At 47.5% G+C, this 25,377-nt stretch overlaps 1 protein-coding gene across 2 annotated transcripts in view; it reads right to left on the bottom strand.

The window, feature by feature from the left end:
- Positions 1 to 2,558: 2,558 nt before the first annotated feature.
- The window catches only part of USP31 (ubiquitin specific peptidase 31), a 34,814-nt gene continuing 11,995 nt past the window's right edge, over positions 2,559 to 25,377 (bottom strand). The window contains exons 1-16 of one of the 2 annotated variants that reach the window (XM_054212152.1): positions 22,296 to 22,430; positions 21,710 to 21,798; positions 21,389 to 21,494; positions 20,468 to 20,560; positions 19,139 to 19,274; positions 18,472 to 18,616; positions 17,513 to 17,696; positions 16,667 to 16,778; positions 15,945 to 16,039; positions 15,310 to 15,387; positions 14,671 to 14,800; positions 13,220 to 13,339; positions 12,829 to 13,054; positions 11,813 to 11,971; positions 10,946 to 11,098; positions 2,559 to 9,873 (exon numbers count right to left, since the gene is read on the bottom strand). In XM_054212152.1, coding sequence (XP_054068127.1) covers positions 8,333 to 9,873; positions 10,946 to 11,098; positions 11,813 to 11,971; positions 12,829 to 13,054; positions 13,220 to 13,339; positions 14,671 to 14,800; positions 15,310 to 15,387; positions 15,945 to 16,039; positions 16,667 to 16,778; positions 17,513 to 17,696; positions 18,472 to 18,616; positions 19,139 to 19,274; positions 20,468 to 20,560; positions 21,389 to 21,494; positions 21,710 to 21,785 — 3,354 coding nt within the window. In that variant the 5' untranslated portion in view covers positions 21,786 to 21,798; positions 22,296 to 22,430 and the 3' untranslated portion in view covers positions 2,559 to 8,332. Of the gene's footprint in view, positions 9,874 to 10,945; positions 11,099 to 11,812; positions 11,972 to 12,828; positions 13,055 to 13,219; positions 13,340 to 14,670; positions 14,801 to 15,309; positions 15,388 to 15,944; positions 16,040 to 16,666; positions 16,779 to 17,512; positions 17,697 to 18,471; positions 18,617 to 19,138; positions 19,275 to 20,467; positions 20,561 to 21,388; positions 21,495 to 21,709; positions 21,799 to 22,295; positions 22,434 to 25,377 lie in introns of those variants that run through there. The other variant, XM_054212151.1, reaches the window with a different exon arrangement.

Raw genomic sequence — 25,377 nt, 5'->3', positions numbered from 1 at the left:
GGAGCTCCGCTAAAGGAGCACGGAAGGTGCTGGGCTCCCAGTCAGGCTCCCGCCAGCTCAGCGGGGCAGGGAAGAGCCCTATGGCATGATCCTGCCGGATCCGTTTGAAAGGACAGTGGCTCCTCTCTGGTCCAGCCAGCGCTCTGGGGCAAAGCTGCCCTTTCTCCGTTCTGTCCAGAGAGCCGGAGATTACCAGTGTGCCGTGAAGCTTACTGCTGTCCCCAGGGCTGGAGAGGTTGCCTTCCTATCCCAGGGCTATAGAATATTGTCACAAGATTTGTAGGGAAAAAGCAGCTATTGGGAGCTTAAGGAGGCTGGGCTGAGGCTCTTCTTCACACCAAAAGTATATTGCAAAATAGTGCCTCACCCCAGAATACAGGAGAAGAGACTCTCCACCTTATCCCCACCCACCACTGCCCTTGCTGACCTCTGGAGTAGATCAGCCCCACAAGCAGCAGCTTCCAAACAAACCCAATGAAGGGGAAATGCCCGACCATCCCGCCCCACGCCCTGCAGAGCTGGGCATTTGTTCCAGCAATATAGCAAAGATGACAACTGAACAGCCGCAGCCAGCCACGACTGCACAGTAAGAGTCCATGAGAGTCATCCCTCTGCAAGCCCCTGGAAGAGCCCCACAGCCAAGGATGGGAGCCCGGACAGGACAGCACGTGTGCCAGCCTGCCTTGCCCCAGCCATGCTCTCGGCCGACAGGACCTGCCCGCCCAGACCAGAGCAGCCCCAGCAATCCTCCAAGCCTCCAACCCTCTGGCTGGAGCTCTGCACGTATGGGCACATACGTGATGCTGCATCTCAAAGAATGGGAAGACAAAAGTATGCACACAGGAGAGTGGAGGAGAGAGAAGAGGGGGAAAAAAAAAACCAACCTTAAGAATCAAAAACTGCATTTAAAGGGGAAGTTTGTGATGCACAAGCACCAGCCCCTGCTGCACTGATCTGATGGCTCACTCAAGCGGGAAGATCAGAGTCCACGGTAGAAATGGCCGTGGGCAGAGCCAACCACAATGTCTTCCATTTTTCCCTCCTGTTCTTGAGACAATATGACACGCTGGATTACTGAAGCGTTTCACACCACATTCACCCTCCAAATCGGAGCTCAGGCAGCCCAGCAGCCACAGGGATGGTTTCCCAGCTGTGCCTGAGCAGCTCACCCAGCCAAGGGTGTCACCTGCAGATGACGCAGACACCCCTGCAGACAGAGATGTCCTCCCTTCAGCAGCTGGGAGGCAAGGACCATCTTCCTCCTACCTTGCTTCATCCTCCTCACCCAGCCAAGGCGGCAGGAGCAGCCCATCTGCATTCCACGCTCTCCTCCACGGCCAGAGAGCCACTGCTGTACATCCTGCTAAATGAAAAACAATATTTAATTAGGATGCAGAGCTAGAGGAGCACACAATTAAACACTCAGTTACTATCACTCTTGCACAGTCTAAGCCTCAGTTCAATAAAGAACCATTAAAGAAGGCTAATATTGAACCAAACCTCAAGCAGTGGTACTGCACGCTGCATCACTACAGCAGCCTGGGGACAAGGAGCAAGCTGGAGTGCAGCCAGCACCAGTACGGCACATGAGAGGGGACATGGGGATGCTCCCACCAGAGCCTTGCACCCACCAGCGCGGGGAAGTCATGTTCAGAGATCCACAAGCAGAAAGGAGCCAGGGCAACCACAGCCTTTGAGTGGAGTCCTGAGCTTTCCACGGGGCTTTAGGGACAGGGACAGGGAGGCTGAGCCCAGACACAAGGCATGGCCAGGGCGGGGAACACTCCCAACTCTGCCTGGCCAGAAATGAGTCCCCGAACCCTAAAGAGGAGCCAGATCACATCCCCCTGCCCATGGCGCTCACGGACCAAACTCACCAGGACAGAAGGCTCCGGTCCAGATCCTGCAGCCCACTCTCGGGACGTGCCAGCAGCAGGGACCCCAGCCGAGCACCAGCAGGACTGGGCTGGTGGTCTGTGGAGAGAGAAGCATCAGGGCCAACACTGGAGGGTAAGGAGGAGCCCATGTCTCCCCCTGCCCAGTACACAGGCCCCAAAACACACCTCCAGGTTTTCGTTTCTCAAGAGGAGTGGAGAGGGGGATGCGGAGGGAAGTTACTGAGCCCGTGCCCCCCTCCCATGCCACCACAGCTGGGTGGTTAGAGCCGGTGGCGAAGCCCCCCGTGGTTACCCCAGGCAGCCACCGACCCTGCCCCGAGAGATGCTCCCCTCCTGCGGCAGGACAGCAGGCAGGGCGGCGCGTCCCACCAGCAGAGCGGGGACCACGGCCAGGCCGGAGCAGCCACTGCCACCTCGGCAGGTGACAATGCAGACCTGGAAAAATGCTCAACTCCAGCAGGATGCCTAGTAATAAATTTATTGTATTTTATTACATATTCCCCTTTTTGCACTTAATTCCAATTCCTCATATTCAAACTCTTCTTTCTGAAAGAAAATGATTTTTAACATAAAAATATAAATTCTGCATATTAAAAGTGCATACACCTTGAATAATAAAACATACAAATAAATAATAAAAGGCATTGACACAGTCTCATGCACTTGTCCTCAAATAATTTAAAATTTATGGTACAATGTTCAATCCCAAGTAAAGACAGCCTGCTTTCCAGATTACTGTACAGTTCAAAAACATTAAAATACAGAAGAGAATATCAAAGGTGTGGGCAAGCCCCACGTCCCAGTATCAGTGTACAGTGATGTGACATGCAGTTTTTAGAACTGTAGATATTCCAGTGTAAAATCTGACATCGTGTCCAGAAGACTGCATTTGCAACAGGACTTAAAATTCAATTTTAACCAATGGTGAGGCACAGTTGGTGAGCAAATCTGTACAAATTAAATACTTGGAAGGCCACAAGAAAATAATCTAGCCACTTGTAGCCTGTATTCCCTTGTGTCACCCTACCCAAGGCAATGTAGCACCTAAAAATGGTTTCTTATTGCACTGCACAAATGCCATACAAACCTAACGCTAACTTTCTTGCAACGCGTTTGTGCTGCAGGGCCTAGAGTGAAACGGAATTTGTGTTCACACTTAGTTTTAATCTGTGTCTTTTAAAAAACACTATTTGCAGATAAATTGAGTGCTATCGCCTTTAAAAAAATAGAAGACTCCCTAAACCTTTAGACCTAATATAGATATTGTACAAGTCTTCAGAGGTACTTTTATTCTACAAAATAAAGCTCCTAATAGTAAATGCTTTACGGTGCTTTTATTAAGAAAACCATGTAGTTCTTTCATCTCACCACAGATTAAAACTAAATTTCAGTTCCCTCCACAGATAACATTAGATACTGCCAAATTATTTTTGGATTAGTAGGCAAATGACAAAGATACAAAAAAAAAAAAGGTAACAGTAAAATTATTTGGAATGTCGTTTCCAAACCCTCTCTATGCCGGCTGACCAAGGGGGATGGGCAGAGAACCCATGGGAGGAGTGGGGCCAAGAACCCGCCCGACACCCAGCCCCTGCTGAGCCCAGCTGCTCTAAGCGCTGCTGCGAGGTGGCATCTCGCAGGGACACGGCCAGGCAGCCCCGGAGGAATCCCGGGGCCAACACTTCTTGCTAATCAAACGTGCTGTCGGTGAGACCTCGCCAGCTGCCCCCGCGCCAGCCGCAACCCTGGCCGGCCCCACACTGTGCGTACAACGGCCTCGGTGGGATCTGCAGTCGAACGGGAGCACAGCTCAGAAACGCAACCACCACCACGGTTTGGGAGCATGAACGGGAAGTGCAGCCACCCCTGTGGGCAGCTGGGGTCCAGCATGGCTCTTCCCAGGAAGGCAGGCAGAAGCCCCGTTACCAGTACAAGCAGCACACTGACAACTGGAAACTGCTCCATTAGCACAGAAATTCAACAAAAACTCCTTTTTTTTTTTTTTTTGAGTGCTCGTACGGCTACAGGTGACTGCCTCTTCTCACAACATAGAACATGTCATTAAAGTTACATGGAAAATGGCAGGCTACATACAGAACACTGATCGGGTTTTCCCTGTTATAAAAAAAAAAAAAAAATACAATACAATACAGAAAACCAGTTTGTTCTCATTTCAACATTTCAGATCCCTTTGACGTTATGCTACACTCCAGCCTTGTCAGTAATGCAGAATTCTGCAAAGGAAAGAATCAAAGATGTGCAAACAAAGCAGGAACCCAGGGACATGCTCCTACGCGCTGACAGGCAGCTGCACCGAGAAACAGAAGTCCAGATTCAAAGCAGTGCTCCGGAGTCTACCTAGCAGCTTCTGAGACTGAAAGCACGGTCTATGGTTTGTATTAGATGCTTGCATAGTTAGTAAGTGCATGCATTTGGGTACAGCGAGAGAACTGCCATGCAAAACTGCCTTTATTACTGAGAAGAAAAAAAAAAGAAAAAAAAATGGTTGATCATGCTCAAGTTTTAGCTTTGGAAAGCAAACAACCCTGCAGCTAAGAGAGATGAGGGCACTTACAGTGGAATAAGTGTACTGTAATTAAGCTGCTAATTTTCTATCCTAAGCGTCTTTTTTTTTTTTTTATTTAGCCATATCTGATAAGTTTGAAAGGGTTAACAATTTATACACCCAAAGTGAGACACTTACAAGTTACAGAGAACTGCAGGCACCAAATTGTCTATCAAATGTGATTAATACAAATAAAAGGTGCCTCTTTAACACACGTCATTGAAAATGTGCTTATAATTTGTATACTACTAAACACTATCCAAAAGACGCAGCCCAAAAAGGGTAAAAATAATTTCTTTAGGTGACTCCAGCAGGAATCTAGCACTGGAATGAAGGCGCTGCTTTCCTGAGCCCAGAGGGCTGGTTCCAGGAACAGGAGCAAGCGTCAGACTAGAGATGTGATGTGAAATACGAGTTACACGTGGCCAATGCAGGCGAGTTCAACCCAAAGTTGATTGGAATCACATCATAAAACCCTTCAGAGGGCTCGAAGCCTGCTTTCCCTTGGAGCTTATGCGGCCGCGTGAGGACTGGGACAGTGCTGGACCTCGGCCTTTCAAGGCACTTCTCACCAGCATGAGGCTGCCCTCTAAACCTTTGCTTCCAGACCATCAGCTCTGGGGTCCCAAACTCCACCACCCCCAAGGCAGGACAGCTCACCCCACAGGCAGCCACACCACAGGCCATTCCACAGGCACCGTAGCTGTGCGTGACCAGCAGAGCAAACCCAGACAGCAGCCATTCTCATCCCACTCCAGGCCCCACATGCCACCACCCAGGGGAAGGTGAAGATCCCTGGCCAGCAATGACCTTCGGAGATGGCAGAACCTACGTCTTCCACAGGCACAAGTGCTTCTAAAGCCAAACACGAATTTTAAGAAAAGAGCTGACCGCGTATGAATGGCTGCTTCAGAACAGCCTCCAGCCTCCACTGCTTTAAGGATCAATACACAAAGCCAAGGTGGTGTTGGCATCTAGGACTTGGAAGATCCCTCTCTGCAGTGTTCCTTAGTGCCACATCCTTACATCTGGACAACACAATACACATGGACAGGAGTTCCTATGCATGAAAGGGCTAAGAAATAAGCCTGCTTTAAAGCAGGGAGAGAAGACTGATGTTGCTTTTCCACAAACCACTTTCCGTAGGGCCTGCAATAACCCACACGCAGTTTTAGAAAGGGATTGCAGAGGTTTGACTGCTTTTAACATCTGTTACTGGAACACTTGGCAGCAGGACCCCCCACTCCCATTTTCTTCAAATGGGAGCTCTAATGACCATTCTCATGCCCCGAACACAAATGTATTGAACTGGCGATGAGCTAAAACACCAATTTGGACATGGCTTCAAAATTTCCTCCAGTCCAGGCATGCAATGCAGGAGCAAAATCACCTCAGAAACCATACACTAGCTTCCAGTTTAAACTTCTTCAGTGAACAATGGCATGAAAAGAAAATGTGATTTGATAAAAATAATCTTTCACAAATGTCCCATGGTACAACGCACAGAAAACTAGGTTCTGTCTATTAAAAGACACCACGCCAAGTTAGCGCTAGCTCCCAGAATTACATTCTTGCTAGAAGAGTTGTTACAAGCGAAGAGTCACCACAGTGCAAGACCTTAATACAGATAAAACCTTAAACAAATACTTCAACATCAGCATTTCAGGGAGTAATTTAAGTACTACAATGTGAAGCAAGTCTTATCTGCTCTGCTGGATATAACAAAAAATAATCCAAGAATAATCCCAGTCATACATTTAAGAAGCAAGTAATGCAATCTTTGCTTCTTGTTGCTGCAATAAATGAGACTGAACAATACCCAGGAGAAGAAATGCATCAAGAAGATGGTTATGTTCAGGTTTAAAAACACATTTCAGGGCACAGAGTCCAGCATATTGTTAAAACATGCAGGCTACTGGCACTGCTTCTGGGTGGCGTGAAGGGAAGTACTGCAAAAGATCACTGGGACAGAGCAAGGGTTATACTGCAGGTGGGTTCACCATCACACACTGACCAGCGCTCTGTGGCACCCCCGGCCCAGCTCCACACACACGCGCGGCCTTTTCTCCAAGGTGTCAGCTACCCCCAAAATACCTCTTCCCCAAAGCTGGCTGCGGATGTGTGGTGAGTAGAGCAGAAAAGGTGATCACAGAGCAGCAATGTGCCCAGCAGACCTGGGGGCAAGGCTTCTTGCAGGGTCATCAGCACATCCGAGGAGGTGGAACAGACTAAATCAGAGTCGCTACTTATTTGAGGGCTATTTGTTACGGTGACAGAAAAGATGTACAAATATGTCTCTCCACAAGCTAAGCCTGGAGAAGCTTTACCACCCACAACTATACGACAGGCAAAGACCTCATTCAGAAGACAAGCGTGCCCAGCACACTGCCCAGCTGCTGCATGTCGTGACATACACAACAGACTGCTGCTGTACGTAAAGGATATGCAGCACATTAATAAAAACTCATGAGAGTAAAAAAAAAATTACACCACACGCATATAAAAGGATTTGAGGAATCCACCTTTTAAGAGTTTTAAGAGGAATCTTAAGGAACTTGAGCAATCTCCCCTGTAAGAAAGGCATGTAAACAAAGACATCACTAGATGTAGTGTTTTAACCCTGATAGAGACCGCCATCCAAACAAGAATAGGGATCATTTCGCTAAGAGACATGTGGTAGCCAGACCCGCCGGGAAGGTGAGAAGCATGCCGAAGGGAAGAACGTAGCAGCGCTCTGGAGAATGTGAAAACTGCTCCACGGTATTTTGGTACAGCCCCTCCAACCCGCACGAAGAGGCTTGTTCAAAGCATGCTCAGAAAGGGCAGAGAAGACAAGACGACACTTGGCTTATCTAAACGTTACTCCTATAAATAACGGATGCTATATTCACACCACTACGATTAAGCATCTGAGCACATTAGGAAACACTTCTTCTCAGGAGTTTGAACAGGGGTCCTAACAGCATCACTGCCATTCGGGTGCATGAAGACAGCTCTCCTACGGCACTGCAACCATCTCCCGCCTAGCACTTCCACAGGTACGAGCTGGCAAGCGGCTGCTGCTTAGTGATTTCTTCTGTTGCTTAGTAGTGTTTCAGAAGAGACAAAGCAATTAAAGAGGACAGGGTGGAGGTCATCTTAGGCATGGACAGAGTAAAACTCTTTCATAGATACAGCAACAAAAAAAAATGCAGATTACATTTCACAAAAAGAAAAAAATTCTGCGGTTGGAATGCAAAAATGAAATCTATTACACAGACACACGTACGCATGGACACACAGGTACCTTTCTGTCCATCCACTAATGCTAGTCCCTCCTATACTGGCTGAGTATATACCTGAGAAACAACATTAGTGTTGAAATATTGCCCTTTAGAAAGCTTGAAAAATGGAGGGGAGCAGGGAGAGAGGGTTGAGAGAGAGCATAAAGAAGCGGCAGTCTCTCCAGTTTCCTTCGCACCCTCCATAGCTCAGAACAAGGCCATACACCAACGTGGACACAGCCTGCTCAGAACAAGACCAAAGGAATATCAGTTCACAGCTCTACAAAGCACACTAGTGTCAGTACAACTGGGTTTCAGATTTCAAACCTTGAATCTGAAGAAAGTTGTTGCATTTTCTATAAAGAGACTCCTGTACAAGTGCTATGGGACAGCTGCATTCATGTTCAACAATGACTCCAGCTAGACTACTTGCATCAGTGCTGGCTGCCTGTGGCTATTTGGTTTGATGGCAGAATCAAAAGGCGCTTTTAACAACTTGCAGTTAACTTCTCCTCAAAACATACATTAGGCACATGAACAAAAAAACAAGAGCTCAGAATAAATTAGCTTCTCAGCAGAAGAAAAGACACCTGGATTGCAGCATTTCACTGAGGTTCCAGAGAAGGCCGTACAGACACCTGCATGCTGGAAGGTAATTTTTTCAGTGGCTTGTCAGCAGACTGTTTGCCACTGGAAGGAGGAGACTGGACTCCGGGATCTAGCTGGGAAGACTTGGACTTGCGACTGGGTAGCAGAGAATGTTTGTTGGGTGTGGCATCTTTTGGGACAAGTTTTTCTTTTGCAGTAACGTTGGCATTGGTTTGAGGGGCTGGTGGGACAACACCTTTCTCCGATTTGTCTTCCAGCACATTTTTACTGCCTGACTTGGAACTGCTACTCCCTGTCTTTTTTGAGAGCATCGTTGTCTTTCCCAGGTCTGCTGACCTCCGGGTCTCCTTCTGCCTTAAGGCTGATTTAAAGAAAGACAATCCTTTCTCTTCTGACTTGCTGTCCCTCTTCAAACCAGAACGCACACCAACATTTGGAGACCGCAGGTTGGCCATAGAGGAACTCCGCACGTGTTTGCTGTCTACTGCCCTGCTGTCACTCCTAGAGTGGCTTATCCGTGGGGAGCTCGTTCTTGAACTGCTGGTAACGCTTGTTTTATCCGACCCCAGACTTATCTTAGAGCCCTCTCTGCTGAGGCTTCGGTCTGAAGTCCGGCTCTTCCCAGCAGAAGAGCCCTTAGTCAATGAGCCTGATGGGGTTTTCTTGGCAGCTGTGGAGGATGGAGAACCTGACTTTTGCTTCTGTTGAGCTGATGGGACAGACACCTCAAGGGGCTTCGTGCTATGGTCCTTCCTAGCCTGAGTGGGAGCAGGAGACCCGTGTCGCCCACTGGCCCTAGAGGAGTCCATCTTACTTCTAGACCGGGAAACTTTCTGGGAACTCCTTAGTGGAGGAGGAGAAGAGCGAGAGACTTTGGTCTCTTGGGTAGATAAGACTGTCCTTCCCTTCCTCAAACTTTTGTCTGGCTCAGAAACTCCCTTGGAGCTGTGAACCTTCTTAGGGGTGCCATCTGCCTTTTCTGCAGACAGCCCTGTCCCATTGGGGGCTTTCACCTCCTTGACCGGAGAGCTATCCACAGAATCACTCTGATCAACAAAGGCAATTTGATTGTTATTATCAAAGGGGTCCAAAGCAGGGCGATTCCTGTCTGGCTGCACAGAGCTTTTAACATACCCATCTGAAAGATCTGAGCTAGATGTCCTTAAAACAGACTCTTCCCTGAATGCCCCTTCCATGACAGCCAAGGGGGCTCTGCGAGCCGTCCTGTGCTCTCGCCGACCGCCATCACAGGGCTCCAAGTAGCTGCTAGAGAGATTCCTCAGGCTGCCGAAGCAAGAGGTGGAGACTTTATCATCAGCAGCCTCCCCAATCTTCTCCAGGGTGGAAGCAGAGGTATGTACAGGGGAATCTCCAGAGAAGCGGGATGGAGAGTTGGAGCGCAACTGCAGTTTTGCGGAGAGTGACCATGAGGGCCTGACACCGTTTTCACTCACTGCCAGTGGGCTGGTGACAGAAGATCTAGATGACAAGCTTTGACGCTGGACACTCCTTACAAAGGGCCGAGTTGAAAATCCTCCTGCAGAGAAAGAAAGCAACACCCTCAGTATGAAAGCCAAGCCAGCAATCGGTTTATCCCATCCATCCACAGATGCTATTTTCCCAAGAGAGTCAGACAGCCCACCTACGCCACATTGAATACCTATCTCTTCATGCCTGCCGCACGCACAGCTTCTTGCATAAAAGCTGAATAAGGCATTCAACAACTGTCATTTGCTAATGGTCACCCAGAAGTAACTCTCTGAAGCTTCTAACTGAAAATCCAGATTTTCCTCTCATGCCTGAGCAGCAGGAGACCAAACACAGGTTTTGCACCTTGGAAGTCCTTGAAACTAGCAATGAGTTTGCCAACAACAACTGTGCTCCCAGAAATACGTTCTTCTGTATCAAAGAACATTTTCCCATACCATCCTGTAAAAAGCAAAGTAGGATTCCTACCTCTTTAGATAAAGCAGTATATTTGTATTTATAAACACAAAGTACAACAATAAGCATTTTAGAAATGTGACTACCATGGCTGGATCTGACAGTTATCACAACACTGCTGCAGGGACATCTCCCTGCCCACTTCAAAATGCTCAGACTGACCCCTGAAGCTCCACATTTTCAAAAGTTATAAGGCAGGAGGTGGAAGACCCAGGCAAAGCTAGGAACTGCACTGTTATCTGCACACACAAGTGAATGTGTGTATCTTCTCACCTCCCTGGGAACAGCCTGCAGTGCTGCAGCAGACAATTAGTACCTATGTTAAGCTGTAGCGATATGTCAGCCTCCCTGCAAATGTGCTGTAGTGAAACCCAGAAAAAATACAAGCACAAAAAGTTCTTGAATGAAAGGTTTCGTAGATGGCATTTCCTTTTGCTGAAAGGCTCCTTAAGGTTCCTGCCCTGCTCTTCTCCATGCTTTCGTATCAGAGAAAAGCTCATCTGTGCCAGAACCCACCTGCTCCTACCAACACAGTGTCTGCCTCCCCCAGCTGCTAGAGTAACTGTCCCTTGTAACTATGTGTTTTGCAGCTATTTTAGTAGGGATCTTATAACAGAAAGACTAGTGGCCCAGTATCCCACACACACAACAGTGCTGATACACACCATCATCTTCACTCCTTTCCCCAGTCAGCTCTACTGATTCTGAGAGCGAAGCCAGAGACGTGCGCCGCGATGACGCTGCCGAAGCAATGCTGGGCTGCTTGCTACCAGGAAGACGGCTGACCCAGTGCTCACAGAGAGAGGAGCTTGTGGAGCCTGCAAGGAATCAGGCACAGATATCAGGCCAGTACCATGTAACTGCAGAACATGTGAAACCTTGGAAGGCCACTGAGAGTCAGGTACATATTGCACTGGCTTTGACAAACACCTGGAGTCTGGAGCTGCCACAGCATCCAGATACCGCTGAGAGAGTAAGTCTTTACTCTTATGAAATATTCATGGTCATAAGTGAAAGACAGAATCATGCCTGTCCCAGTATGCTGCGAATCAAAAGAATCAGCACAGCATGCATGTAGAGGGCAGTCCTCGAGCTGCCACAAGAATGCAGTGCAAATCCTTTCCTTTCCAAAGGCAAGTTACCAAGCCTGCATCTGTCCCCATCACTCCGGATTCAACCAACAGCTTCAGCTGCTGGCTGCCTACCTGAGACCAACAGCACTGCCGGTGGGAATGAGCTCGATACATTTTTATGTTATGGTTTTGACGCAAGCCGCTCTGTGCTGAACTTCCCAAGGGGATGGAGGGGGGTTCCTCCATCTCCACAGCCTATTTGCCATAATTAACCTTAACAGAAGATGTGGGAGTTTCACACGGCCTTTGATACAGAGCAGCAGACTGAGACAAGGCTCACTGAGTTCTGGGACAGAGAGGCAGGGCTTAAGCACAGCTGGGCAGAAAATTCTTCAGAAGGGCAAACTATCCATGAAATACAAACTACAACCACCCCTTGACAACGCCATCAGGGCTTACCTGCCACAGAGCTATTAGCAGACCACGATGGGATTGCTGTGCGTCTCTGATAGAAAAGAATATAAGCTGTCTGCTTGCAGACTTCGTTTTCAGCAAGCTGCTGAACTTCACTGTCATCAAAGCAGTACCACTGGCCATCAACCGAGTTTTTGCAATATGCTGAGAGAAAATACATTACTATTAGACTTTCCTCACTCCTACTACTCTGAAGTTTGCCGTATGATAACTTAAACATGACCTTATCTGCTATGATGGACTCAGAGGAGAATAAAAGGAACAAATTTATTCATGTAACACATCCTCTTCCAGTCTGACTGGCAAGATGGGGGCCTGAGGCCACCAGAATACAATAAACAGCTCACATTTCAATATTTTCTTTGTCCAACATTACTGCTCAGAACAGAATACCATTTGGGGTGGCTCCATTCACTTTACGTTCTGTTACTTGTGGCAGTCTGCCTCCATCAGTGAATCTCCTGACTGAGCCCACCCAGGACAAAACAGCCCAGAGACACACATCAGAGGGCAAAACCAGATACACGCGTTTTCTGGGCTGCTGTGTGAAGTCATACAGATCCTAAGAACCATCAAGAAACTTTGTTTATCTCTGTCTGCTCTGGAACAAGCAAAGAGGAGTTCATAAACCGGCTGTGCACATAGGCAACGTGCAAATACTTCATATGTATAACAGCCTCTTGCAATGACAGAAGTTCTGCGTTGAGTGGCCAGAAGCATTTTTGAAACGCGAAAGGCCAGTCACGTTACTCTGAAGAGTAATGTAAAAAAAAAGAAATAGCAGACAAAGAAACGTACAGTAAGACATTTGGGGTCAACAGGCATTGCTGCATTCCTCAAAGTCATAGAAATTACCCCTTTGGTATTACACAGCCAGCCCTGGTTAGTTGGGTTAGGTCCTTTTGTCAAGAAAGGTGAAGAAGTTATGGACATTCAATAGAAAAATACAACTGTTTTCTTTCTGAAACAATTCAACACACATAACATTACGGGCTACTTGCCTGTATAGTGTCCCCCTTGCATGGTGCCATGATGATTGCAGACAGCATACAAGTCATAGATATAATCCTCAGGATCCCTTCCGAGACCATAAGGTCTCCTCCAGGGTGACCAGTGAGATGGCAGACTCCAACTGCTCTGACTGCGTTTAACAACATGAGGAGTCATGTCCAAGCCACTCAGGGGGAATTTAACCATGTTCTGAAGTTTCATCCTTCGGTCTCCTTCCTGTGTAAACATAGAATAGTATGAGCTGCAGTGACACCATGCTTGGGGAAAACAAAAACCCAGGAGAGGAACGCATAGGGCAGAACAGATGCTTCAGAAAAGGTGGTCTAGTCAGGTCACTCCCTGGCTGAAGGAGTCCTCCAGCATCACTGCAGACATCCTTACCTGTCTAAACCTTTTGAGATGTATGATGAGAACATCAGGTAAGGTCCAGAGGCTCAGTGTGATGCTACCCTGCTGCAGCTGCTTGCAGTGTGGGCATCGCCATGCATCATCTGGGGCAAGCTACAAGGAAGAGGCACGAGTGGGTATTAGTTTTCAAATTCTAAGGCATCTTTCACTATGCCACCATTCCTCTGCTGCCCCAGGCCAGACCCTGACCCCTGCACCCCAAGTACCTCCAACAATTATCAAGCTCATTGGAGATTCAGGGTTCCCAATGCTGCTTTTCAAATACTGGCAAGCAGAGAGACACTTGTGCCTCATGCAGGAGGCACTTCCCGCTGCAAGACAGAACTCAGCTAGTGCTGCTGTGCAGAGAAGCTATTTCCACCCTACAAACGCCTATCACTTTGAAGTGGGGGACAAGAACAAACAAAAGCAAAAAGCAGGCAGGCTTGGCAGCCTCGGTATTCTCACAAGAAAACCATCAGCAAAGAAAGAATCACAACAGAAGGAAGACAGGTGTACTTCAAATTTCATCTCTGACACCTCGCTCCGCTCTGGAAACTCTTTTCCTCCCTATGTCCCAATGGCACAGACTTAAAAACTGCAGAGATTTTCATTGTCCTCCAAGGAGAAAGCGTATTTTCAAAGACACAAACACGACATGTGCTTCCCTCCACAGCCCAGTGTTCAGAAAACTTAGAAGCCATGGAGCTTTAAGGTGTTAAACAACTTAGCCCTCACCTCTGAAAGAAGTGACAAGAGCGGCTCCAAAATTATTAAAGCTCAATCACAGGTCCACAGTCCTTTATACAGCAGATTAGAGACCTCTGGCAAAGAAATACAGATCACTTCCATGTTCCAGGCAAGGGTCAGATCAGACCCATCTCTAGTCTGCCCTGTGGCACACCATCTCTCCTGCCACTTCAACATCCTCACACCACGAGCTCAGCTAGAGGAGGAGAAGCTGAGCCACGCTTCCGGAGAACTGAGCTCCACAGTCACTGCACTGCCATTTGGGGGGCTCCACTCAGCGGGGGCTGCCTTGAGCCCACCCCAGCACTGGTCAGGCTTGGAAACACACAAATGCTCCAAGACAGAGCAGTAAATTCCCATGAAGAAGCCGTGTTGTTCTAACCCTTTATAATGTACGCCAGAAAAAGACATTGCTATTTCACAGGGAGGAAACTGCAGAACAGAGGACTAAGTTCTCATATCAACATTTAGGAGGCAAAAAAAACCCCAAGAGTAGTACTCCCACAGCTCTCTCCTCACTGCAGAGAAGCTCTGTCAGCAGTACTGGTAACTAGTGTTGTGTTACAAATTTATTCTCCTGTCTCAATAAATCAGTGTTTGCAGAAAACAGCTACTCTGCTGAGTATGGGAGTTCAGGCAGCACGTGGACCAGCAAGATCTTCCGAGTCCTGGCTGCTATACAGTCTTGTCCCTACCTGTTCCTCTTTGGTGTACAGTTGGAAACACTGAGATAAAGTGCAGATCTGAGGTTGATGATGAAGCTCTCTCTGCTGGCGGACACTTTCAGAGTCTGGAATATACTCCTCTTCTGTATTCACAAACAAGCTGCATCAGGGAGACAACACATTTACCAGCACATCCACTCGCTCCCCACGCTGCTGAGGAGCCATTCTGAAGGTACAATCAGCAGCTTTTTCCTGCATTTGTCCCATTACAGGTAAGTGAGAGCTGACTGGCAAGAGATCCCGCCAGGGCAACACAGCTGAACACAAGGTTAAACAGCTTCAGTGGGCACCCACTCCAGTTTATCTCAAGAGAGAAAAAGCTACTCGCTGCCCACAAACTTTCTCACACAAATACGATTTGTGGGAGAAGGAGCCACAGCCGAGATGCCTGCTCCATAATGCAAAACGCTGGCTACAGAGAAAAGGACTCCACCCCAGAGCAAGTCCAGGGCACCCAGTCCCAGTCTGTCCCTGCGGACAGGGGCCACGGCATGAGGTGGAGTTTCTGAGGGGTGTCATGTTTGCTGAAGGATGCGCAATTCCCGCAAGCAAGTCGCAAGCATCACGTTCAAGGTGAACACACTTTAGGGCTTTCTACTTCATACTTACTAATCTTTAGTTTCTTTGTCCCATTCTACCACTAATTTCACATGAGCAGTTCCCCCCTGTCCACATGACTTCAATGCCCTGGAGAGAGAAGCAGAGAGAAGTTAGACCACCTTTCAATCTGAAGCCTATGTTATCTTTTACATGCAGAACTTTTCTCCACTAGCCCTTCATCCTTCCTCCACTCCCACACAGCTCGAGTTAGCAAAGGAGTAAAAGGAATCCATACAGCAAATTTAGATTGGATATTAGAAAGATTTTGATTGATTTAAATTGGATATTAGGAAGAAATTCTTTACTGTGGCGGTGACAAGGCACTGCAACAGGTTGCCCAGGGAGGCTGTGGATTACCCTTCCCTGGAAGTGTTCAAGGCCAGGCTGGACGGGGCTTGGAGCAACCTGGTCTAGTGGGAGGTGTCTCTGCCCAGGGCAGGGGGGTTGGAACTAGATGGTCTTTAAGGTCCTTTCCAAGCCGAACCATTCTGTGATTCTCAGGAACATGCCAAAGCTGGCAAACTGCATTTACTTAAGTACATTGGTTCCCATTGGACACCAAGACTGTCCCTTTCTGCATGGCTACACACTGAGTTCCCAGCTGACAAACCTCTCACCACTCCTGGGAACGAGGACCAACTCACCTTTCCACTGTTGGATGGCAGAGGGGTCGCTCCTCCTGAGGTAGCAAGTACGTTATGCCCACAACACTGACCACTCGCAAGCTGAATGGGCAAACCTGCAAAAAAGAGAGTGGAAGGCACCTCAATAGCTCAAAACCAACTTACCTATGTGCAAACCAGCTCTCAGCACCGGCTGACAAGTACTTTATCCTAGAACATGTGTTTTACATGAGAAAGCAAATGCACAACATCTCAAATATGCCTACACCAAGCAGCTAACAAGAGGGGTGAGGTACAGCAACTGAGGCTTTGTACGAAACAACTCCTCTACAGTGACCAGAGAAGACACCCCTCTTCATGCTTCTGCTCTCAGAAGGGGTTCTCATCAGAAACACACAGTCACTTAGCAAATGTTTCAGCTTTTCTTTTAGGCCAACACCACCGAGCAGTGGATTTCCAGTGCAGACAGCAGCACTAACCTGTCAAGTACCTCTTAGGGTAAGGAAGTAAAGCATGCAATTTCTTCACCTGATTAGTCTGATCTTACCTGTACCTTTCAGCAAATAGACAAAAGCACCAAAGAGGTAAAATATCAGACTTGGACATTATTGCACAAAGAAATATTGGGAAGCCATCAGTTCAGCACATGCGGCACCTTTACCGCTCCAAGTAACTGGCTTCCCCTGTAGTTCCTGTCACACAGAGCTGGAAGTCTCTCAAAACAGATGAGCCATTTGCCTCACCTGCATGCAGGCTGCAGGCCGCAGGAAATACTGCATCTTCTCCAAAATTTCCTTCTGTAGAATATCCCAAGCAATTGTTTTTTCCAAATGCAACACAAAGGGCAAGCCAAACCTACAGGAAGGAGTAGCATTTGAGGGAGAAATTAAAAAGATTATTCTGTTCAGCAATCAGATCCCCAAATTCTGACACCCAGCTCAGCGCCTACAGAGCTCGGCATGCTTTGGGTGAACCTCCCCAGAAACAAGGCATTTAAAAACTCGTCCCCAGAGGAGAGGTGCTTAACTTTGAAGAAAACTGTTATGGCTGCCCATGCAGAGGGCCCTTTTCAACGGGCTGCAGTCCTGCTCCGAGCTCAAGCCACTTGCTTCAGGCTGCAGAACTTTGCAATTGTCACCCGGCTAGGACAACTTTTTGTGAAACAAAGCAGCTGAGAGAGTTCTCAGCCTGTGGTTGGTACAAATGCCTTTGCCATGGTCATTTCTCACTTCCCTCCCATGCCCTGTTTGCACTCCAATTAAAAATTTCCACCCGTGACAGGATCCAGGCAGACGTGCTTGCTGCTCAACGAAACCAGGCAGCTCTATAGAGAGGCGGTATGTCCTTCCCACTGGTCTGCATTCATCGCTTTCCAGTAACACAGGACTATTTGAAGTTCACCCAATTTAGGAATATTTTGCTGCATTCATTAATTTTTTTTGATCAACATGATTCTTTAGCACCTAACGCAAACTAGACACGCAATCTGTCGCTCCTTCACCTTGTGCTTTCACTACATGGTGAGTAAAACCCAGGTCAATCAAGGAAGCAGCCAGAAGAGTAACTCTGACCGCGAAGCTGCCAGTCACCTTTTGCTCTGCTGTCCAGTGCACGCCCTGTTACACACCAGCAAGACAATCTTGTCATTTGCTGCTGGTTTAGTAGAGGACTGTTCCAGTTTTCCAGACTTCACTGTTCCTTGAGAGTAAGATATTGTTCGGGAGTGCTCAGTGCCACATTTCAAGTTATTCAGGTTATTGTTCACATGTATTCCTGAAAAATTAGGAGAAAGGAAACATTTTGTTACGTCATTTGCCTTTAGCGCCCTGAAGAAAGTCTCCTTCAGCTGCAGAGGAGCAGGTCAATACGGAATCAAGATCATTTTTATTAGTTGCATGAAGGCTTCAAAGAGCAATTACTTTTCATAGTGACTATTTCTTTACAGAAAGAAATTATATGCAAGTGCTCACCTAACTGATTTTTCACAGTAATTTGTACAAGCACTCATAGCTTTGTCTGCCCGAAAGAAAAGCTAAAGTGACAGAAACCCTGCTTGTTACTTCCAATAATAAAATTTGCCTTTGATTACGCTCTGTCTACCCAGGACGCAATTATTCTCTTTCACTGAGAGGGAGATGCAGAGAAGCTGAGGTTTTTGAGCTTTGAAAGAGAAAGTGTTTGTTCATTCCTGAGACTGTTTATTCATCACTGGCAATCTGATTTTAAATAACACAATTTCAGTGGCTTCATCTGGTCCCTAGCAGGTCTTTAAATTAAGCTTGACAACAGATTTCACATTAAGCCAGCCTGGCCTGCAGAATCAGCCTCGGGAAGAGGAAGAAAGGAGCGTACATTGCTTCTTGATAACCTCCCGGCTGACAACACCATTATGTCTGCTGGAATGAGTCTGGACAAAGTCAGAGTTGAAATCAATACACCAAAACATAAACTACTTTTGGGACTTTTATTCTCAAGTATATCCTTTTCCAAAACAAGCCTCCATCACCTAGTCACCCGAGGTAGACATTAAGCAGAGTTATTGACTTACCTCTCTGGCTAAGGATACCCTCAGGCCTAAATATCTCTGGGGTCTCAAAGGCAAATATACAGTCGCTTTCATGAATGGTGTCCAGGTCATCAGTATCGCAGAAGGAACGATGAAACCCATCATAGTACATCTCCGTCAGCACGATCTAGAGTCAGCAGAAGCAAACCAGAACCCATTAAACCACCCGTGCCTGGTCCAGCTGAGCTGCTCCATCTCTCAACTTGGATCTTCCTGCTACGGGACGGCATTCCTCAAAACGTTCTGGCATTGGCCAGAGCAAGGAACAGGGAAAAGGACTTCCATAAAAGAGAAGCTGGGGTAAAGGCAGCACATGGAGAGGTTTTTGTGGGATCCAACAGCTTTTCCGAAGTTCTCCCTACGGAGGAATTCCCCACAGGTGCCCGATGGTTCCCTCACTGCCTGCATGCACTAACTGCCGTGTGATCAGGCAGAAGGTCTGCACATCCCACTGATGGCTGTCCCACCGTCACCAAGTTTCAAAATGCCAATGCACAGGGAAAAGCATGATCCAGATTACCATTACCCTGCTTCCCCCATTCAACCATGGGCAGCAAATTTCAATTCTTCATATGCAACATGGGATGAAAGCCTCCGCATTTCCTCCTGCTGAAGGCAGGGCATGTGGGTGACAAGATCGGCCCGTTACCTGCTCCGTGGGTATCTTGGTCTCTGATGAGACAGCCTCCCGCAGCCTGGCCACCGTTCCAGAGATGGGCACCGCCACTCCGATCCGCATGCAGTGCGAGCACTTCCCCTGGTACACCACGGTGACGTAGAGCGGCCTGTGGAGAGCACAGGAGGCACTGCTGGCGCTGGGCTGAGCCCTTCTTGGCAGTACCCTGAACAGAGTCAGCCCAACCTGGGTGCACCCAGCCTGCCCATAAGCTACAGGGCCCTCCCAGCAGTCTGGATCCACCTCGCCCTGGAGTTCGCTCAGCCACAGCCAGGCCAGTATGTTTGATTTCCAAAGACTCCTTTCTTACCACATGGACTGGGGTAAGTTGCTCCCACAAGCAGAACGTCATTTCAAAAAAGTCCCACAAAGTTAAAAATAAAACTCTCTATGACAAGGCAATCATAATTTTCTTACGAGGATCCTGGAATGCAGCTTAGGACAGTCCGAGGCAGTACCTTAAAGCACTTGGAGAGCTACTGCTGGGAACAGCTGCTCCAAGTTGCCTCTCAACACTCAATCCTGCCTCCACCAGCAGCCACAAGTACTCCCTCAGGAAGAGAAGAGCAGGGCAGCTGGCTACCGGGGACCCTTCCCTGGGAAGCCCACTCAGCCTCCACTAGGTGGTGGCTGAACCAAATGCGAGTCATATTAAATATGTCCTTTCATCACTTTGTTCCATTGCTTCTTGAACCCCTAACAAGTTTTCTGCATCCAAAACATCAGGTGAAGGAGCTGCTTATTTATACAACGGGTGGTTTTGCTGTGCACCTCTATCTTTGCTCTGAACTTTTTATCTGGATTTTTTTTTTCTGCCTGTGGCTTTTTTTTCTTTATTGGCAACAGCTGTCTTTCAAAAAAAACCCAAAACATTTTGCAGGAAGGCTTTTAACTTCATTTTTTGAAGTCGGAGCAATCAGTGAGACTGTTCTAAAGAAAGTAGAAAAAAGGTTAAAAAAAAAAAAGTCTTTCATCCTTTTCCCCTTTTTAATTTTAAAATGCTATAAATTAAGTCAGAAGCAAAATATTTTGGTTACCTGAATCAAAGATATTTTTTTCTCTCAAAAATTAATTCTACAGGAAGTTAAGGGTGGGGGCGGAAGGCCATTCTGAAAGAAGTAAAAGGCTCCATTTTCTAATTTACCTGCAAAGCAAAAAATTTAAGCCCCATATGGTCCTTTCTATCTTTTTTAAAGACTTACCGTAGAGATTTTGCTGACATCTCCTCTTCCTTCTGTACCAAATTAAACAACACCATATGCATGGGAAACAGCCAATGTTAAGTTCAAGACAGTTACGTACCGTGTGTGAGGCAAAGGAATCGGCAGAGAGATGCAGAGAAAAGGGTCAAAGGTGTTACTCTGCTTCTGGCAATGAGGGCACGTCAGAGAGGACCTAGTACAAATATCAATAATAGGACAGAGTTACACTTCATTTCATCAGGAATGGATAAATCATCAAATCACAAATAACAGCCTTTGCCTATCAACCTGGCTGCCCCTTTCTGCTCTTCCTTCTCCGTTCGGAGCGGCTCTCACAGAGGCTGTATAGACATAGCTGCTGTAAATGATAGCCTCCTGATTTCTAGATCCTTTTAAAGTAATTAGTCTCAAAGTTCATTACAGGGCATGCCAGGAAAAAGCTTCACTCCACTCCCTGAATTTTGCTTTTAATAAACGTCACTGCAAAATTAATAATTCACTAACAGTAGCTCCAACATGGAAGACCCGGAATGGGCTTCTCTTTGAGAAGAGAGGAAGTGATGGGAAAGAGACGGCAACAATCAGCACTGCAGGTGTACAGATCTCTCTTACCCAGAAGGGGAAAAATCCAGACAACACACCTCTCACAGTCAGAATTAACCTGCACCTTACACTGGCTTTGTGTTTTATACCAGGCTTAAGATTTCTCCTTTGCAAAGAAAGCCTTGGCAAATATTGGGGAGAAAGCCCAGCAATTAAAATTCTTATAGCAACACAGATACCGTCGAGGTATCTTCATTGAGGAGCACTGGAAATTAGCCTCTTTTCTCGGATTAGTTCTGAAATTAGAAAGCTTGCTTCCCAGGAAGTATGGGAAACTCATGGGAAAGCCCTGAAGGGACAGTGAGAGATTCAGCTCAGAATTCCCATGTGCCAGATAACAGGAACTCTACAAGACACCTGGGATCCGTAACTCCCCAGCAACCTCCAGGCACCTCCAGATCTTGCCACAGGCTCTTGCCTCTGAACAGCCAGGGTAAACAGCACTGAGTTGTCCTGCGTCTTTGCTCCACTGAGCACTGACTTGCTTTCAGGATGCGTCACGGCAGGTGAAGAGGTGGTACATACTGCAGATTTTCACAGAATATACCAAATTCAAAGTAGTGAAATTCTCTCTCTCCTCTGGAGCAAGATCTTAGTTCAGATTTCATTCAGAAGTAATTCAGAAATAGCTGTTAACACAGTGACACCAGTCTCAACTGTACTGGGAGCTAGCATCAGGGTAGAATTGTACTGGGGTCACCGATACATGCAATAATGCCTCAAAATTTACAAAATATACCTGTACTGGGCTTGAAAGAGTTCCTGCACAAAAGTACTACTGATTGGAAAGGCGGGTCCCTCGAGCAGCACGTCATCCTCCAGCGGTGGCTAAAAGAGAAGAATAAACCCTAGAAGCACACCCAGGCGTGGAGGTGCACCAGAGATGACTCCAGTATTCCTAGCTGAATTCGTGCCCCCCTTGCCCAAAACCACCAGAAAAAGGTCACAATAATTTTAAATAACAAGCGTGCTCTGCTCACACGAGTGGTTATGCAGGAATGCAGCAGCTAGGGCAGCCCAAGGAAAGGCAGGGATCTCCCACCAGATGATGTGCCTGGCAGTCCCTCCCCTGGAATGCCTTCCAGCTCTTTCAGAGGAGGATGTGACCATTCACAAGTGACTGTATTGGGGAACACCTGGCCAGGGATTCGTGAAACAGCTAGTTACATTCACAGGGCCAGAAACAAACAGTATTTTAACCCAAGTTTTTGTTCCATACCAAGTATCAGATTTGAGAAGCCAACGGGGAGAAATAATTTAAAAAGAAAGACTGCATGCAAACTTACAGCTACTCTCCCACGCTGGCTCCCAGCAAAATACCTTACCTTGAGTGGAGGCATGCCGCTGTAATTCACTACATTGTTCAGATCTTCGTGGACTCTGTCTAGAAGCCAAAGCAGGAACTCCTGCGCATCGTGCTGGGCATTCCCACGGTACTGCATAGCGTTCTTGGACACAATGTTCTGCAGAGAGACAGAGACAGTGTCCAGCAAAAGCACAAGAATCGAGCTTTTCCCTTTACCAAGCCCACACAATCAGACTGGCAGAGCTGACACCGCACTCAAAACCGGGGCCTGCCGACAGCTCTGGATGGGCACTGCCTCCCCATAGCACCTGGGGACAGGCCAGGATGTACCCTCGTGTGCGGGACGCTCTGCACGCCTCGAGTTAGAGAATAAGCTGATGCCTTGCTGGGCAGAGAAACTGCCCCCTGCTCTGAGAACAGACCAGAGGGGTTATGGCAGTGGTTATGGAGGAACTGCATCAGCATTTAAACAGAAATGTTCATAGCAAACTTGGGACTCATTAGATGAGATGAACACCAAAACAATCAACCTGCAATACTTTCACATAAGTCAAGAGCAAGGCAAGCTCACTTCAATCCACCGACAATGACAGGCAGTATTTCCCATGCTAACACAGAGCAAAGGGTATTTTTAATCATACCTGTCCACATACCACAGAATCTGAAACCGTTCAATTCCCAAAATCTATTTAAGATATCTCTTATTTCAGGTAGATATAATAGATATTTAAGATATCTATTATTTATCTATTAATATCAATTATATTTATTTAAGATAAACCTATATAATCTATATATTTAAAATCTATTTATCATCTATTTATTACTTCAAAACAAGTATTTAAGCTTAAGCAAAACAAGTCTCCTAACGCCCACTCATGCTGTCTAGCTCATTCCTGCTTTGGTGAGGTAATAAATTTCCCAAAACCTAGACGCAGAATGCTCAACGCTAATATAAGTATCCAATTCCAGGAATCAGCCAAGATCAGTACATCAAAACTGCAGATGCTTCTACAAACTGATCATTCCAATAATACGCCAGAAGGGAAAACTTACTTTGCATCAGACACCCTCTGAAGCACATAAGCAGTGCGGTCACTATGTAATTTTCTCCACTAGGTATCAAGTATCCACTAGGCACAACTTGCTCATCCTACATACCCTCTCCTATCGCCACTACCAAAACAGAAAACTTGCTTAGGGCAGACCACCGAGCAGGAGGAAAAGCGCAGTTCGCACTGGGGTTGTACACAGTTATGAAGGACCGTCCCAGCCAGGGGTGCAGCTTTCCCTCCAGCTGGAGCAAGCACAAGGAACCGAAGCGTCACAGAGCAACAAAAGCCACAGCAGTGCGGTACCCGACGGGTGCTGCTGGACCAGGGAATTCCAGACAAGGCAGGACTCAGTCACAGGTGCAATGTGCACAACCGGCGCTACTTTGGATACACGTAAGAGCCTGGGAAATGCATCTAATTTACTCCTGAATTTCCAGAAAAGCCGTCTCAGAAGGACACCAGCACACCCAAGGGATTTGCTCAAACCTGTTTTTCTTCCGGACACAAACAGGAAGGGCTTGAAGCTCACCAGCAACCAAAATCTGCTCTTTGCAGATTTATCCTTGCCCTGCAGCTCTGCAGACACCTTTTATAATGCTGAAGTTTGCACTGAGCCTCCAGCCGGGCCACATGTGCCCCTTCCCTGGGACAACATCTCCTCCTCCTCCTTGAAAAGCCGCTGGGACCCCACACCAGGGTTTACTAGGGCAAGGCTGTTCCTTTACAACAACCAACATCCAGGAAATACTTTCTCTGCTCCAGCTCCTTGATCTCACTTGTACCTCCACAACACCACCCGAACGGCCGGCCAGCAATCATCACTGCACACCAGGGAACATGGCACAGGCTCTGGAGGATAGAAGCCAGCGTTCAGTGGGAATAGTCTCTGGAGTAACATGCCGTGGTGGGCTGACCCAACAGCTGAGCCAGGGCTCCTTTCTGAGCAGCAGACACCACTGCTGCTGTCGAAAAGCCAGCATGTTCTGCGTCTCCAAGGAGGCGTCAAGCTGCAGCCGGGAAAGCCAGCCTGCTCCTCCTGCCACTCATGAAACAAGCAGGACCTTCATCAAACACGTGGTCACGGGTCAGCCACCCCCACGCTCCCACTCCACTGATTTTAACCATAAAGTCAATACCAGGCTTTTCTTTGCAATCGCACAGCAATTCCCCAACCATCCCATGCTGCGTGCTACCAGGAAAAGCAATCCTGTTTGGGATGTGCCATGTTAGCAGTGCTGCACCTACGTCCTTTGGGACACCTGCGGAGAGACAGAAAGTGCTTCCACGGTACTTATCAGGGTCCCCAAAAAGGGGCAGTGGCACCAGCAGAGACCAGACTGTACCTGCCGGGCCAGAACCCCACGGGGAGGTTGCGGCAGAGCGGCCGCCCCGAGGGGGTCGGGCAGGCTGCACACGCGCACAAGTACCGGAGCTCCTCCATTTCTCTAATCAGACTTTGCAACAGATTTGAGAAATGAGGTTGGGCTGCTTGCTTTATCCCTCTAGAAAATGGGGTCACCAGAAGCTGGGGGAGGAGGTGATAAAAAAGACAGAAAAGGACTGATAAACATATATTCTCTATCCTCTATAATCTGTCCACCTGCCTCAAGACAGCAAAATAAGAGAAAACAGAAATAATCTGCTCTTATTACATATGTGCAAGCCCTTTCTGACAACAGATTTACTGCCCTTGCCTGCGCAGGGACCAGCACCCTCCCACATAAAATATGTAAACACAGTTTTAAACAAGTGAGTGGTCCATGGCAAACGCTCACCTCTGCACCATACAGGTGCCAGCCAGCACACCGCTGCTCAGTGCTCAACGTAACGTCAGCTTGGGATGCTCCTGCAGGGGAGCATTCTACAGGGACTCAAAGATTAGAGGGCACCAAACAGTCTTCTCTCTGTTCCTAGTTCCCGCTGAGCAAAACAAGATCAACTGGCAGGAAAATAGTGACAAAACACAGTCTAAAAACGATCTTAAGCCTCTTTCAGGCATTAGCCTGATACCTCTTGCCCTCCTTCAGCAGAAAGTCTAGTGAATTA

Source organism: Rissa tridactyla, chromosome 8, assembly GCF_028500815.1.
Source record: "Rissa tridactyla isolate bRisTri1 chromosome 8, bRisTri1.patW.cur.20221130, whole genome shotgun sequence".
In the NCBI taxonomy this organism is placed as follows: Eukaryota; Metazoa; Chordata; class Aves; order Charadriiformes; family Laridae; genus Rissa; species Rissa tridactyla.
Note: the sequence above shows the minus strand (reverse complement) of the source record. Positions and strands in the feature narration are given on the sequence as shown.